This window comes from Dipodomys merriami, unplaced genomic scaffold (genome assembly GCF_024711535.1).
Source record: "Dipodomys merriami isolate MVZ:Mamm:240054 unplaced genomic scaffold, mDipMer1.0.p SCAF_5, whole genome shotgun sequence".
NCBI classification, from domain to species: Eukaryota; Metazoa; Chordata; class Mammalia; order Rodentia; family Heteromyidae; genus Dipodomys; species Dipodomys merriami.
In genome coordinates this window covers 41,609,553-41,626,847 of record NW_027206068.1, presented here as the reverse complement: position 1 = coordinate 41,626,847, position 17,295 = coordinate 41,609,553, and the positions used below count along the sequence as shown (strand labels likewise).

At 34.7% G+C, this 17,295-nt stretch overlaps 1 protein-coding gene across 1 annotated transcript in view; it reads right to left on the bottom strand.

The window, feature by feature from the left end:
* The window catches only part of Vps50 (VPS50 subunit of EARP/GARPII complex), a 103,375-nt gene that overhangs the window by 26,768 nt on the left and 59,312 nt on the right, over window positions 1-17,295 (bottom strand). The window contains exons 17-20 of the mRNA XM_069996505.1: window positions 16,451-16,541; window positions 10,401-10,577; window positions 8,580-8,698; window positions 6,633-6,739 (exon numbers count right to left, since the gene is read on the bottom strand). Of these exons, the coding sequence (XP_069852606.1) occupies window positions 6,633-6,739; window positions 8,580-8,698; window positions 10,401-10,577; window positions 16,451-16,541 (494 nt within the window). The remainder of the gene's footprint in view (window positions 1-6,632; window positions 6,740-8,579; window positions 8,699-10,400; window positions 10,578-16,450; window positions 16,542-17,295) is intronic.

The window sequence follows — 17,295 nt, the reverse complement described above, 5'->3', positions numbered from 1 at the left end:
AAGACTCAGGAAAAAATTATATTAAAACCCAATCAAACATAGATTTCATGGTTTCTCTCATTTCTAGTGATTAAATTTTGGCTATAAATCTACAAGTAAACACAATGGATGGTAAAAGAAAAAAAACTACACTGGACATGACAAATGTCTAAACATTTGTCTAAACAAGAGTCTAAACATTCACACAGTGAGATCAAAAGAGGATATTCTTAGGAGAGGATCATAAAGGTTCAATAGCTATGATCATTTAAAATGATGTGTATCGAATTGAACCCCAAGAAATGGGAATAAGAGGTTCTTTTTTGGTATTTTGCTTTTTGTTTTTTCTATCCTTTGGCACTGTTTTGATTTCTGTACCTTTTTATGTAAGTTTAATCTGTTTTGGGGGAGCACAAGAGGAAGCACAGAAATAGTGGAACGAAGAATGAACAAATGCAGCTATGATATTCACTGGACACTGTTGAAAATGAAACTATACAACTTGTGGGGGAGGAGGGTCAGGAGAGAAAAACTGTTTCCACTTTTGAGCTAAAAAGAAAAATTCCACTTTTATAATAAAAAGATTGGTTAAAACCATAATCATTCTATTTTGCCTTTTACAACATAAAAAACACTAAATCATCCTGATCTGTCCTACCTGCTACAGCTTCCCAAACCTGTTTTAGGTAGTAGATTCAAAATGTAAAAGGAAAAATATAAAGAACTCAATTCATCATTAGGAGGTATTTGGCAGGATAGTGACTGCTTAAAATCAAGCTGGTCCAGAATAAGGAGTGGGGCTGAGATGAATGACATAGTAATTTAGTGGAAGTACCAGACATAGATTACAAAAATCAGTAAGTGGAATTTCTATATAACAACAACAATTTATACACAATTTTTTTCAAAAAGAGGATATTTTTTATAACAAAACCCCAAACGATAAAGTATCAGACATTAACTAATCTAAGGATAGTTAATGCTACCTAGCATGAGGGATATGTTCATTTTATGACTTCTGTAAAAAGAAGTAAAAAAAAAAAAAAAAAAAGTAAACAAACTTGAAGAAATAACAAATTAGAAAGTTATAGCTTCTGGATTGGATATTAACACCACAGATTACAGTCTACCAAATTCTGAGATTTGGGTTTGTCCTCCTTAGTCAACCAGTTTTTCCCTATCTTACACAATGTTCCCAGTCAGAACTCTACTGAGGGTAAAGCCAGTTCAGACACAGCTCTATTTAGAAGAGACCCAGACTAGCTGTCTAAAGCTTTAATCAAATGTGAAAAGATGGAGAAAAAAAAAACCCTCAGGCGTATGAGGAAAACTCAAAGTGTGAAAGTGAATAAAGAAACTGAAGAAACAAGAATAATTCAAGCTACAGAAGAGAAATCAAAATTATGTCAAACCCTTACAACAGGGAAGTATGGGGAAGGGCAAAGGAATATGGAAAGGGTGCCTAAAGATTAAAAACAATGTAATTTTAAAAATAAATTTTTTAAATGGGCAGGAAAACCTCCCAAAAGGTACAGGGGAAAAAAAGAAAAAATGTGGAAAAATAGAAAGTGTGACATCAAGAACAATTTGAGAGATTGACCACACGAATAGTGGGGTTGGGAAAAGAGAAGATAGAAATTCACCTTCAACAGAAAACTGGAACATTTAGAAGTTTCAAAGTTCCAGAGACAATAATTTTTCATCTACATTTCTAGTCACAGCTGAACAGTACTCAAAATGAAAGAGTAAAATAAAGACATTTTCAGACTGACATGAATTCCAAACATGACTTCTCACTCTTTTCCTGGGAAGTAACTAAGGGACAAACAAACAGACCAAGAAATCGCCTCCATGCTGCTGACAGGCAGCACTGGGGCGAGTCTCCTGCTGCTTCTCAAAAGCTCTTTTTTTTGTAAACAACTTCACTATGAGATGTGGTACCTTGATAAAAACAAGGGCTTGATGTTAGCCTGTCTGATTTTAAAAGTGGTCAGTGTTCAGAATGCAGCACTGATACACAGCAGAGAAGTAGAGAAGGCATCTAATATATATCCAATATGATACTCTAGGTCTCTTTGCTCAATTAGCCTGTGCTTAAATGTTTGTTTATCTGCACCATGAAGGTAAAAAGGTATTAGTTAGCAACCGATTCTCTATAAATTCAAAAGGTTAAAAGCCACAGCTCAAAAAACTCATCTACCATTATGGTTTTAATACAGTTTATTCTAATGACTCAAATTATATATTCTGACAATGTTTTAAATCCTATCAAATATGTCTTCTCTCTATTACAGAGACCATTACTTTGCTTTGGCATTGTTTATAGTATCAAATGATTTGAAAAAAAAAACAGAACTGTTCAAAAGCAGAAGACCTGTAAAATAAATTATGGTAAACCTACAGAATAAGACCAGGACAAAGAAAGTCACCCTATACAATACTAAAGGTTTAAGCATAATCAAAATACATAAAGTGAAAAAGTCCAATGAATGCTAACATTATGAGTGGTCCGGTTTTTAAAATATAAACAAAAAATCAAGTTTAATATTAAACTTGCTTGTAAAAGTATAATAAGGGGCTGGGATGTGGCTTAGTGGTAGAATGCTTGCCTAGCGTGTATGAAGCCTCAGGTTCCATTCCTAAGTACCAGATCAAGAGGAAAGGTGGAAGTGGTAGTACAGTGCTAGTAGCCTTGAGCAAAAGGAGCTCAGGAATAGTGCCCAGGCCCTGAGCTCAAGCCCTAGGACTGGGAAAAAAAAATCTTCGAAAGTATACTGAACAATTTTCTTTCGGGTTTCTGTTTATACTGTAGGGTATTTTAATCATCAGCCATTCCTATATATTATCTTTTCACTTAAAAATGCTCAGTGACAAAGTAATATTAATGAAAAAGAATGTGCCATCGATGGAACAGATCACTTCCCTCTCATTTCAGGTTTCTCTCTATTACTATGGAAGCTACATTAGCTCTAAAACTTTCCTTAGATGAGTATTTCCTAGGTTGATTTTAAGGCCCGATATATGTGCTAGTATATTTTTGTCCTAGCTATTCATCCGGTACTTTTGATGTTGTAAACTGTGTTGTTACAAACTTGGCCTTTGGTAATACAGATCCTGTCTCTGAGATCTATAAAATGTACTCAAGTAAGAACTGCCACCAGGAGATAGATTCATCAGTATTGGTGTTAGTTGCATTGAGACAGACACAGTTCTCTGCCTCTGCATATAGGTACTCACAACTTTCTCCTTACATAATGGTCTGATTAGCCCCATTAACTGGTAGAATGTCTCACTGAGCCTTTCTAAGAAACACATGTACATCTGGGCTGGGAAGTCCCATTAACACTCCTTCATTTAATCTTTCCTAATTACCTTAGGAAAATATTACCTTAAATGGATCTTAAAATGTATTTCCTATGTACTTGATCATTAGACCTTTCATGTTCCACGATGCTAAAAAAATTAATATTTCTTATTTATACAAATATGAAAAGAGGCATGGTCTTCACTGAATTAGAATCTTCAAACAGTAACAGGGGATGAAATAGTATTTGTACCAGTCAGAGGTCCATGAATGAAAGGGTCTCTTCAAACTGTATTTCATGAACACATATAAATGAGAAATATACATTATAGGAAGAAAGAGAGTAAAAGGCACCAAAGTCTCCAATGGGGACCTGGGGGTTAATGGCAGAGCCTCATCCAAGCTCTAAATAAAAAGACAAAAAAATTAAATGATTATATTCAATGTTGCTTCTTAATTATAACTCTACTGAAAGATATGGTATTGGAGAAGGCTATAATGGTCAGACTTTTCCCTGAATAAGGTTTGATTCAAGATGATGTCCTACTTAAACGACCAATATAACAAAGATCCACAAGAATGTGGCTCTTCTCAGCTTCTATAAATCCATTGCGAAAAACAAAATAAAAAACAAAAACAAAAAACAACACAATGGCTACTTGAACAATCAGTAATCCTTATATGAGAAATTGCTGCTATTATCTTGAATTTAGCATCCAGGGCACATTTCTACTATTATTATAAAAGAAGTAATCTTTTTCAACCACGAGAATAGCAGAACACGTTACTTGTTCAAATTCATATGCCTAGTAAGAACTTAAAAGCTATATTTCATTGAACAAAACAGGATATCCTCCATCTTCAATCTGGTTTTGCCTGCATTTTATTTTATTTGACTGCCATAATGTATGCCTTTTTAGAGTAAAAAACAACATGACTATCTCTATTCCTTTCTGAAAATCCAATTACATGTGACCTATTACATTATTTTCCCCAATCATTGGTTCTGCTCATACTCTATAAGAATATTATATGTCCCTAGTCACTTCCCTTGACTTGCTCTGCTTTTTGATGCAAAAGCAAATGCCCCTGATATAAAAAGCCACCATGGTAAGCTGTTTGTCACTCCAACATACTCAGCAAAAACAAACAAACTACATCTCAAGAAGCATGCTCAGACACCAAGAACTACAGAGTTTAAACAAGCCTGAAGGGAGTGACAAGGATTAAGAAATATTTGGAATTCCTATCAGTAAGGATAGGTAAGGTATTGCTGCACACGGAGTCTAGGAAATGGATTAGAGATGGCAGGTATAAAGAAAGAAAAGAACAAGATAACTACATCACCCAAAAAGTGACTACATAAAAGAACTTGAGGGAAGGGGGGGAAAAAACCACAGATGTGCTTTTCAATCAGGGAAGAATTAAGTCTAATAAATAAATTAGAAAATAGAATTGAGAGAGAGAGGAGAGAGAGAGAGGAAGAGAGAGAGAGAGAGACTGATTTTTCCATAGGGGAGAGATTTCTAGCAATTAGAGCAGTCTAATAATAGAATAAATAGTCTAACAAAATAATATGCTTTGAGTGACTGTGAGTCATGAAACAAAAGCTACCACATATACCGACATTATTGATAGAAAACTTCATTTTGTGGGAATTTATACAAGATGATCTCTTAGCACCCTTCCAATTCTGGTCTGAAAATTCTAGAAGGTTACTCATAACAATCTTTTTTTTTTTTTTTTTTTGGTCGGTCGTGGGGCTTGAACTCTGGGCCTGGGCGCTGTCCCTCAGCTCTTCAGCTCAAGGTGAGTGCTCTACCACTTGAGCTACAGCGCCACTTCCGGTTTTCTGGTGGTTTATTGGAGATAGGAGTCTCACGGTCTCTCCTGCCAGGGCTGGCTTTGAACCATGATCCTCGGATCTCAGCCTCCTGAGTAGCTAGGATTACAGGCGTGAGCCACCAGCGCCCGGCTCATAACAATCTTCAGCTAGCTCTCTTGGGTAAAAGAAAAAACCGAATTATCCTGACAATAATTAGCCAAAGAATAGTTTTTTAGAATCTCAATTTTTGTGGCATGAAAATGTATACCTTTTCTTCACAATTCATCATTACTTTCCCATATTTTTCTCTGAAGTAGGACTAAAACATTTTGTACATTTTAGTCTATTTATTAATTAAATTAAAAATTATCTTCAAGAGCATAAATCATTTCATCAGACCTAGGGTTAATCAAGCATGGCAATGTAATAAATACTATATTCACCAAGAAAGTTCAGAGGACTTAATGTGAAAAAAACACTCTTCAATTTATCTGTCAAATGTATAGGTTTCTTGTGAAATATAAAGGCTGAGAGCATACAAGACATTGAAATACTAGCATGATAAAGTCTACATCATCCTTAAACCTGCATTTTGAAAATGGTTTCATGTTGTCTTCTATAAAATCATCAGTAAAGACATTCTCTGAATACTTTTACTAACCATATATTCAGATCATAGAACACCTCCTGTGATGTGACATTAAAACTAAATGAATAGGCTAGGCAATGGTAGCTCAAACCCGTAATCCTAGCTACTCAGGAGACTGAGATCTGAGGATCTGGTTCAAAGGCAGCCCAGGCAGAAAGGTCTGTGAGACTCTTATCTCCAATTAACAACCAGAAAACCAGAGTGGTGCTGTGGCTCAAGGTAGAGTGCTCACCTTAAGCTAAACAGCTCAGGGACAGCGTCCAGGCCCAGAATTCAAGCCCTATGACTTACCAAAACAAAATCAAAAAACAAAAAACTAAATGTCTGCATGATAACTAATAGTATCATTATCACATAAAACTAGGAGAATCTTTATTACATTCCATTTAATTATAGTATTTTAGAGATGTAAAGATTTAATAGGCAGTTACGTAAAAAATGTGAAATTGACAGTTTAATATCTGTATCTTACTATTGGGACCATTTAAGATGAGAAATATTGACATGAGGCTTTTTTATTTTGTTTGGGTTAGGTTTTGTGTGCTGGTCCTGGGGCTTCAACTCAGGGCCTGAGCACTGTCAACTGAGCTTTTCTATTCAAGGCTAGTGTTCTGCTACTTGAGCATCAGCTCCACTTCTTATTTTCTGATGGCTAGTTGGAGATAAAGAGTCTCACTGACTTTCCTGCCCAAGCTAGCTTCAAACCATGATCCTCAGATCTTAGCCTCCAGCCACTGGCACATAGTGACATATGAGAGTCTCACAGAACAGGGCATTGGTTATCAAATAAAACTCATGTAACAGCAAAAGCAAACTCATTTAAGGTTTGTATTTAAAAACTCTAAAGTTTTTTATAATAAGGTATAACTACTTACCAACAAGTCTTATCACATTTAGTGTTGTATTTGTTAAGATAGGAGCATTCACTTTATTAAGACTGTAATCTGATTTCTTCCTGCTTTTTAGGGTTTCTCGAGAAACACTTAATATGGAAAAACAAGAATTGCAATTAGGGTTACCAGGTAATAAACCAGTAAGTTATACAGTTTTTAGTCATGACTGAAAATTGGTAAGCTTTAAAAACAGATTTTTAGGTAAATTATTATATGTCTAGGTGCAAATGTACTGTTTCCTAACTTTGGAAACATGAAAAAACAGCCTCCTTAGAAGCTAAATTCAATATATGGGGTGATGTCAGAATCAGGGGTTAAGGAGCAGAGTCAAAGGAGAAGTAGAAGTTATATGGAAAGTGTAGAAAATAAGAGACACCCAGCATACGTAGAAACCCAGCATAGTAAAGGAGGATGATTGAATAATTTGGCACAAAGATAAATTTGGCATGAAGTACGATGGTCACTGCAACACACATGACAAAAATTTGTATTTTCAAGGGACACAATAATCTAGATCCTATAGCAACTGTTAACGGATTGGTTTCTGTAGTTAATTACATGATTCAAACTTTAGGAGGCTACATTAACACTAACAAAAATGTAATACAAACATACACTAGCCAACCCTATCTTACTTGTTCATTTCAATTCAATCAGAGTTTCCTTTGACCAACATACCTAAATTTAACTAATGAAGATATAAAACAAAATAGCTCCATTCAGATCAAAATTGCTCACATCTATAGGTATTTCAATATATTACATATGGAAAAACCAATAAAAAAGTATTTTACAATTGATATAGTTAAAGCTATATGACTTGCTCATTTTTAAGGAAAAAATTATTCTATCTTGGGTTTTAATCCATCATGTAAAACAAAACCTACCTTTGTAGTTACTGTCTGATATTAATTCATATGAACACATCAAAATCAAGAGGTATTGAACTGGTAGAAAGTGACCCCCCCCAATAAAAAACTCTATCATGCTTTAGAAAAGGATAGGTTATCATAAAACAAACCTCAATCACTAACAGGAAATGTTAATACAAGATTCAAATATAAAACCAAAAGGACACAGGGAAAGTAAAAGTGGAGAGTTGCGTATTTGATGTCGGTATAATTTGTGGAGGGGAAGGGGAAAAACAAGTCATTTAAATAAGGATACAGGTGGACTTGTTGCAACAATGAGAAGTACAAGTTGTCATGTCGAAAACGAACTTTACAACTTGGGGGGGGGAGAATTCAGTGGGGGGGGGAGGATGGGAAGGGATGGGAAGGGTAAAAAGGAGGAGGCTACAATGCTTGATAAGAAATGTACTCACTATCTTGCCCATGTAATTGTAACCCCTCTGTACAGTATTTTCACAATAAAAAAAAAGTGGAGAGTTGCTCTATTTATTGTATAACAGCAAGAACTTCATCTCTGAGTTGAAAGCTCTGATTATGCCCAATTATTTTCATCAGATAAACTTTTAAGCACTTTAAAAAAGATTAACTTTTGGTAGGATTTTTAAAAAGGAATTAGAACCTTGCTACAAAAACCACTGGCAAACAATCTGCATAAAGGAAAGGCTTTAAAACAACTTTTTAAAGTAATAAAGTCAACAACTGGTTTTTTTTGACACAACTTTAACAAGTAAACTCCCAGTGAAATGCATTGGTTTGTAAAATGCCTAAGGAAGTTTTCTTAGGTACAGCTTGTATAAGCATTACATTTTCCCTGAAAATTCACTATTACCAAATATGAGAAATCCTATCTTTTTTACTCTTTTCTGGAATCATTTTTAAAACACATTAACTTCTGTTATAGAATGTTATAAACACAAAAAAAATCTGATTTTTAAAAAAAAATTTCTATTAATCTTCAAAGAGAATTCTATGATGTTAGGCCCACAACCAAAGAAGCATACAACCTAAGGATGATTACCTTTTTACTGGAGCATCACCTGTCTGCTCATCCACATAATCTCGCTTGAGTTCCTCAGGAACATCACTGTCACTGTCATACTCTTGATAGGCACTCTTTTCTTGTTCATCAGACTCATACTGAACAGAACACAGTGGGTTTAGGATTAAGCACCTTTACTGCAATCCTTCTACACAACGAAATTAATACAATTGTAACTGTGAAAGAGACCACTAAATACAGAAAAATTCTTAATAATTTAGCTTTAATTTCACTACAAAGAATCATACTATACTTCACTTTTTTGTTCTTTTTTTTTTTTTTTTTTGGTCAGTCATGGGACTTGAACTCTGGGACTGGACACTGTCCCTGAGCTCTTCAGCTCAAGGCGAGCACTCTACCACTTGAGCCACAGAGCCACTTCCTATACTTCATTTTTTTTTCTTAATCATTACACCTTACCCAGCTGAAAAGAAAAACAAAAATACACGTATAGAGATTTGTAAATGACAAAGAAAATCAAATTTCCATATACAAAAACCAAATACATCAAAAGGAACTCAAATGATGAAAAGAATATATATTTAATGATTTTACAAAAAATGTCTAAAAGTTTCATCACACTTACTATCCAATTTGCTAACTCATTATGACACTGAATATCCATTTCTGACACACTGAAAGTATTGACTCAGTTTAGTGAACACAACATACATGTGTATGCTTATGACGAACGACTTAGAAAATTACTGTTACATTAATAGCCATGCTGATTGCTCTTGAGAGAAACATTTCCCTAACTCTCATGCATGACCTATGCCAGAAAGGGAAAACAGTGAAACCCATACTAGACCAAAAGGAGCAATAGTAGCAATATCATCATCATTGATGTAATAGATTAACATAATTCAACAGTGGCTAACATTCATTGAGGTTTTGACTAAGCAATGAGCCACATTACTTCCCAAATTATTTCACTGAATCCTAAAAATTAATTCTTTAATGATGTTTATCTCCATATGACAGCTGAACAAAAACAGTACAATGACAAGATGGAAAGAAGTTTGTCATAATTCAACAACTACTTCTTGAGAATCTATTAATAAAATCCACTAATCTATTGAGCTATATTTAGATGTGGTTCCAGCTTCTCAAGGACTTACTTTATAGCTGGAAAGATCAGGTCATAAGTGAATAATTGTAAAATAAAATCACTGTAAGCTTTCTCCTACAAGTATGAGCAAAATTCTTAATATCACACAAAGTTCAACACAAACTAGCTTTTTTTGGTTATACAAACAAAGCTTCATGATTACACAGTATTGTTGGTATTCTCTGTTTAAGGATTCAATATTTTCAAACTCATTGATACATTAAGATTTATCTGCTACATCCCCAAACCCATCCTTAGATACCTATTCTTCAAGTCATTCATGGACATGTCATCCAACATGAACATTCCCACCTAAGGGCAAAGCAATGATCTGCCTTCTTAATTTGGGTCTTGTACTATAAACAAGTGTCTTTTTCTATGAAGTTACTGTGAACACTGAGTTGGCAAATACTGAACTCTGTTCCTATCAGATTCCAGTGATCCTCTGGTAACAATATACATCATTCATTAACACTAACCCATGCTCAACAGCACTATAATTCATGCCCAAGTAAAGCTTGTCTAGTACAACCATTTCTCCATAAGATACATCAAAGCCTTCTTGCACTGGGGAACACTAAAGAGCACTTCTGCACTTCATTAAAAATGGAACTCTATGAACAGTGAAGTCACCAACAAAAAGGACAGAAATAGGAAATACATGGCACTAAATACACCATATAACATACTCCATTAGAAGCCAAGACATCTTCTGTTTCTTCATCTTTGTGGTTGGCTTGAATTTCAAATGGATTCCCACCACTACAGTACTGCTCAAACAGAGTTGCTGCTTTTGAAGAACTTGACACTGGCTGCTTACTAGGTGAAACTGATGGGGATCGGGATTGTTCCATGAATTTAAATTCCTAAACATTGAAAAAGGAGCCAAATACATTATAGCAACAACAATAAACTTCAAGTACATAAACATATCCTGCCAATGTAGAGTAAGTAGAAAGAAAATCATGATCTTCAGGTAAGTCAATCTTACAAGCTCTATGAAACCACAGTTTTGGTGATCCATGTTTAAAGGTTTTGCTGAGCTAACTCAGTCCATGACATCACTTAAATCAGTGTTATCTGCTTTGAACTACTTTTAGTTTACTTTAAAGAACTTTTAAGAAAAGTTTGTGAAAATAATATGAAATGTAAAGGCTATTTTCTAAAAATTTTTAAATAGCAAAAGTCTTATGAGCAGACTAAAATCATGTATAAAAATGAATTGTTAAACCAAGCACTTGGCTTACTCATAAATCATTTAAGATACTCTATACAGATACCAAAATTTATGATCTAGAGAAATTAAGGACCAAGTAGAAGATTATATGTCTAATTAATGAAATCATTGAAACAATCTCTAAAAATCATTTAAATTATAAAACTATTGATGGGAAAACTTATCAAAAATTTTAATTAATATTTTTCTTTTTTTAATAAGCTTTTTATTGTGAAAATATCATACAGAGGGGTTACAATCACATGAGCAAGGTAATGAGTACATTTCTTATCAAGCATTGTTGCCTCCTCCTTTGTTTTTCCCCTGCCATCCCATCTCCACGACTACACCCCGGCTCACTCCTTCCCCCACCAAAGTTGTAAAGTTCATTTTTTGACATAGCATACAACTCATTGTGGCAATGGGTCCACCTGTATCCCTATTTAAATAATTTGTTTTTTCCTTTCAGCTCCCCAAATTATACCAACATCAAATACAGGGGTTATACCGCGGGGGTGGGACATCCAAAGCAACAAAAAAAATCACATGATACCTTATAAATACGTTAGAAATAATAGCAAGAAAAAACAAAACCACTTGTGTCCTTATCTTGGGGTTCATTTCGCCTAACATCATCTTATCTGACCTTTTCTGCTTGTCTCAGACATATACTAGTTATTGCAAATAAGGGAAACCATGGAACCTATGTGCCTATGTCCTGTGGGCCTGGCTTACTTCACTTAATATAATCTTTTCCAATCTTTACATTTTCTAACAAATGGGGCAATGTCATTCTTTCTGATAGAGGCATAGAATTCCATTGTGTATATATGCCACATTTTCTTGATCCATTCATCTACTGAGGGGCATCTGGATTGGTTCCATATCTTAGCTATGGTAGATAATGCTGCAATAAACATAATTGTGCTGGTAGCTTTAGTATAGTCTTGTTTGTGATCATGTGGGTAAATGTCCAAAAGTGGGATTGCTGGGTCATAGGGGAGCTCTATGTGGAGTCTTTTGAGGAATATCCATACTACTTTCCAAAGTGGTAAAAATTTTAATTAATACTTTTTCTATACCTAAAAGAGATTTCCAAATTAACTTCTTTGAAGAAAATGATGTTCACCTGAATAGGAATGTTTCAATATACTGCTTAGAAGAGGCTGGCTTACAAAATATGCACACATAATATAATGATTAAATAGAACATGGAATAAAGTATTTAAACAGATATTAGATATTCTAAAATTAACATTAACTTAGAATTCTAAGTAACATTAAGGAATTATTTTTAAGTATTTGTAATTAAAAATTAATGATAATTACATTGCCTTTCTGCATAGATTAACCAACATATTTCAGTCTTTTTACTATTTCCAAATTAAGACTAAACATGACAGAACTAGATAAGAGCTATTATAAAATATGAACATAAGCAAATAAGCACTATCAAAAAAACCTAAATTATGTATTTCCTGATAGGCATTTTCCTCAAAGGCAAAAAACAAACACACAGGTCTCTCAAAATGTAGATATACACTGGGAAAACTTATCAAAAAATTTAATTAATATTTTTCTATACTTAAAAGAGATCTCCAAATTAACTTCTTTGAAGAAAATAAGATTCACCGGAATAGAAATGTTTCCACTTACTGCTTAAGAGAGGTTACAATTTTACCAACTATGTGAGTAAATATGCACATGTAATATAATGATTAAATAGAACTTGGAGTAAAATACTTAAACAGATATTAATCTAAAATTAACATTAACTTAGAATTTGTAGATTTGGAGAACATATCAGCAATGTATTTCAATCAAAACAAAATCACACAAATTGAAGACTCTTTCATTTACTATTTACTCTGTTAATGGAATTCAAAATAAAAATCAGTTAAAAATCAAAGCAGAGCTCACACCAATACTCCTCCAACTCTTCAATGAAATTGAAAGAGAAAGCTCACTACCGAACACATTCTATGAAGCCATCATAACCCTCATCCCAAAACCAGGCAGGGACTCATCAAAGAAAGAGAACTATAGACCCATTTCTTTGATGAACATTGATGCAAAACTTCTCAACAAAATTTTGGCCAATCGACTTCAACAATTCATCCAAAAAATCATACACCATGATCAAACAGGATTCATTTCAGGGATGCAAAGCTGGTTCAATATACGCAAATCAATTAATATTATTCATCACATCAACAGGAGCAAGAATAAGAACCACATGGTTATCTCAATAGATGCAGAAAAAGCATTCGACAAGATCCAACACCCCTTTATGATGAAGGTTCTGGAAAAATTAGGAATCCATGGAACATTCCTCAATACAATAAAGGCTGTATATGACAAACCTACAGCCAGCATTATACTCAATGGTGAAAAACTAAAGCCATTTCCTCTTAACTCAGGAACAAGACAAGGATGCCCACTCTCTCCACTTCTCTTCAATCTAGTATTAGAATGCCTAGCTACAGCAATAAGACAAGATGCAGACATAAAGGAGATCCAAATAGGGAAAGAAGAAATAAAACTCTCCCTCTTTGCAGATGACATGATCTTGTATTTAAAGAATCCCATAGACTCCACTCCCAAATTACTCAAGCTGATTCAAAACTTTGGCAAAGTAGCAGGTTATAAAATTAACCCCCCAAAATCAATGGCTTTTCTGTATGCCAACAATGAGAAAAGTGTGGCTGAAATTAGGAAAGCAACTCCATTTGTAATAGCCCCACAAAAAATAAAATACCTAGGAATTAACTTAACTAAAGAAGTGAAGGACCTCTATGATGAAAACTTTAAAATCTTAAAAAAGGAAATCAACACAGAACTTAAAAAATGGCAAAACCGGCCAGGCGCTGGTGGCTCACGCCTGTAATCCTAGCTACTCAGGAGGCTGAGATCTAAGGATCGCGGTTCAAAGCCAGCCCGGACAGGAGAGACCGTGAGACTCCTATCTCCAATAAACCACCAGAAAAAAAAACCGGAAGTGGCGCTGTAGCTCAAGTGGTAGAGCGCTTGCCTTGAGCTGAAGAGCTGAGGGACAGCGCCCAAGCCCAGAGTTCAAGCCCCACGACGGACAAAAAAAAAAAAAAAAAGGCAAAACCTCTCATGCTCCTGGATTGGAAAGATTAACATCGTGAAAATGGCAATACTTCCCAAGGCTATCTACAAATTCAACGCAATACCTATCAAAATTCCAACCTCATTCTTCAAGGAAATAGAAGAGGCAATCCAAAAATTCATATGGAACAATAAAAGACCCCGAATAGCAAAAACACTCCTCAATGGAAAGAACACTGCTGGAAGAATATCAATACCAAACTTCAAACTACTATAAAGCCATAGTAATCAAAACAGCCTGGTATTGGCATAAGAACAGACCTCAGGACCAATGGAATAGAATTGAAAACCCAGAAATGAACCTACAGACCTATAGCCATCTAATCTTCGATAAGGGAGCTAAAACAATAGAATGGAAGAAAGACAACCTCTTCAGTAAATGGTGCTGGCAAAATTGGTTAACAACATGTAGAAAACTTAAGCTAGATCCTTATATATCACCCTGCACCAGAATCAACTCCAAATGGATCAAAGACGTTGAACTCAAAGCAGACACTCTGAAAACATTACAGATGGAATAGGAGAAACCCTAGGTCTCCTTGGCTCAGGCCGAAATTTTCTGAATAGAGACCCGGAAACACAACAAATCAAAGAAAGGTTGGACAAATGGGATTGCATAAAGTTGCAGAGCTTCTGCAGGGCAAATGACATAGCTAGCAAGATCAATAGAAAGCCCACAGATTGGGAGAAGATCTTTACTAGCCATATAACCGACAAGGGTCTCATATCTAAATTATACTTGGAACTCAAAAAATTAAACCCCCCAACAACAAATCCTCAAAGAAACAACTGCCCAATAAATAAGTGGGCGAAAGACTTAAAGAGAAACTTCTCTGAAGAAGAAAGAAGGATGGCCAATAGACACATGAAGAAATGATCAACATCCCTAGCCATAAAAGAAATGCAAATCAAAACAACACTGAGATATCACCTCACTCCAGTTAGAACGGCAAAAATCAAGAACTCTAACAACAACAGATGCTGGAGGGGATGTGGACAGAAAGGAACCTTACTTCATTGTTGGTGGGAATGTAAACTTGTTCAACCACTTTGGAAAACAGTATGGAGGTTCCTCAAAAGACTTCACATAGAACTCCCCTATGACCCAGCAATCCCACTTTTGGGCATTTACCCAAATGTTTACAAACAAGACCACACTAAAGCTACCAGCACAACTATGTTTACTGCAGCATTATTTACCATAGCTAAGATATGGAACCAACCCAGATGCCCCTCAGTAGATGAATGGATCAAGAAAATGTGGTATATATACACAATGGAATGAATTCTATGCCTCCATCAGAAAGAATGACATTGCCCCATTTGTTAGGAAATGGAAAAACTTGGAAAAGATTATATTAAGTGAAGTAAGCCAGGCCCAAAGAAACACAGGTCCCATGGTTTCCCTTATTTGTAATATCTAGTATATGTATGAGTCAAGCGGAAAAGGTCAGATAATGTGATGTCAGGAAAATGAACCCTTAGATGTGTATTTTAATGTTTTTTTTCTTTCATGCATGTGTTTCTAACGCATTTATAAGATTATCTCTTTGTTGCTTTGTATGTCCCTCCCCCACAGTATAACCCCTGCTTTCACTATATTTGATGTCAGTATAACTTGTGGAGGAGATGGGGAAAAACCAGTTGTTTAAGGATACAGGTGGACCTGTTGCAACAATGAGAAGTACAAGTTGTCATGTCCAAAACGAGCTTTACAACGTCGGGGGGGGGGGGGGGGGGCGGGAAGGAGAAGGATTGGGATTGGGGGGGAGGGGGAGGCTGGGAAGGGATGTGAAGGGTAAACAAAGGAGGAGGCTGCAATGCTTGGTAAGAAATGTACGCATTATCCTACCCATGTAATTGTAACTCCTCTGTACAGTATGTTCACAAATAAAATAAAATTAAATTTAAAAAAAGAAAAAAAATCAGTTAAAAATATAATGGTGTTTCTTATTTTTCAGGCAAATTTAGGAATTGTAGTAAAACTTTGACACCCATTAGTCCCTTTAAGCAATTACAAATAAGCATTGTAATAAACATTCTTATTAAACTATTAAAATAGCATAACTTTCTGAAAATTTGTAATTTAGCAGAATTCAAAGAAAAAAACCATTTTAAGTGTTAACTCCCCTTAGGCAAAAGAGTTTTCCTAAGGCATGTAAATGAAATTTGTAAAAACAGATTTTTTCGTAACTATAAAAGGAAATTCTCATAGGAGGGGCTTGCCATTAAAAGCATTCAAGGAAGGCAGAATCAGCATTGTTCAGTCATCTGACTGTTTTATAAATGACTCGACATATCTGTCTTTTATTTTAAAAGATTAAAAAGATTTTTTTATTTAAAAAAATTTAAAAGATTAAAAATATTATTTGTTCACAAGAAAAAACTTACATGAAGCTGCAAGATGCTGAAATTTGACTTCACAGGACAAAGCTCCCAAGTCTCATTCTCTAAGAACATTCTGAGTTCATCAAGTCGTGTTCTTCAAAAAGAAAAGGAAAACTTTACAAATTAGAATTGAAGAAAGAGCACAGTCCAATTACAGGTTTATCATCATGATCATAATCAACTCTGAGAAACCACTGAGATGAACACAGTAACAAAAGTTTATTGTTTTTTACTCATTAATATCTTATAATCCTTAAGAGGAAAATTATTAAATATTTCCTTACGTGAATATTTTTACTGTATTGCAAAAGAATGTCTGAAATAGCATTTTTACTAAGGGGCTAAATTTAAAGCTTATTAGCACCTTTTTTGCTTAAAATATTCATCGCTAATAATATGTCAATGTCAAAAAGAAAAATAATTTACAAATTATATAAGATGGTCAATAGTAATATATACTTCATACTGAACACCACAGATCTAAACCATATTTACTAAGCCACAATATCAATGTAAGTATCACTTTCTGGACACCTTTAGCTCAATGTCTATCTCATTATAAAACTGAACTAGCAGGTAAGGCATATCTGTACCTGACAGTCCACTAATCACTAATGTCACATTGACCTTTTTCTTTCTCTAATGCTATTGCTGCCATTATCTATGCTCAGTAATCAGCACATTTCAAAGGCAGACCAAAAAAGATAATTGACAACAGCCAGTACCTGTCCTTTTCTTGTCTTTCCTACCACAAGGTGTTACTACTATGTTAAAAAACAAAATCTAGACTATTTTAAAATACAAACACCTTAAAATAAAGGAGAAATGAGTAGATGAGTGTATAAAAA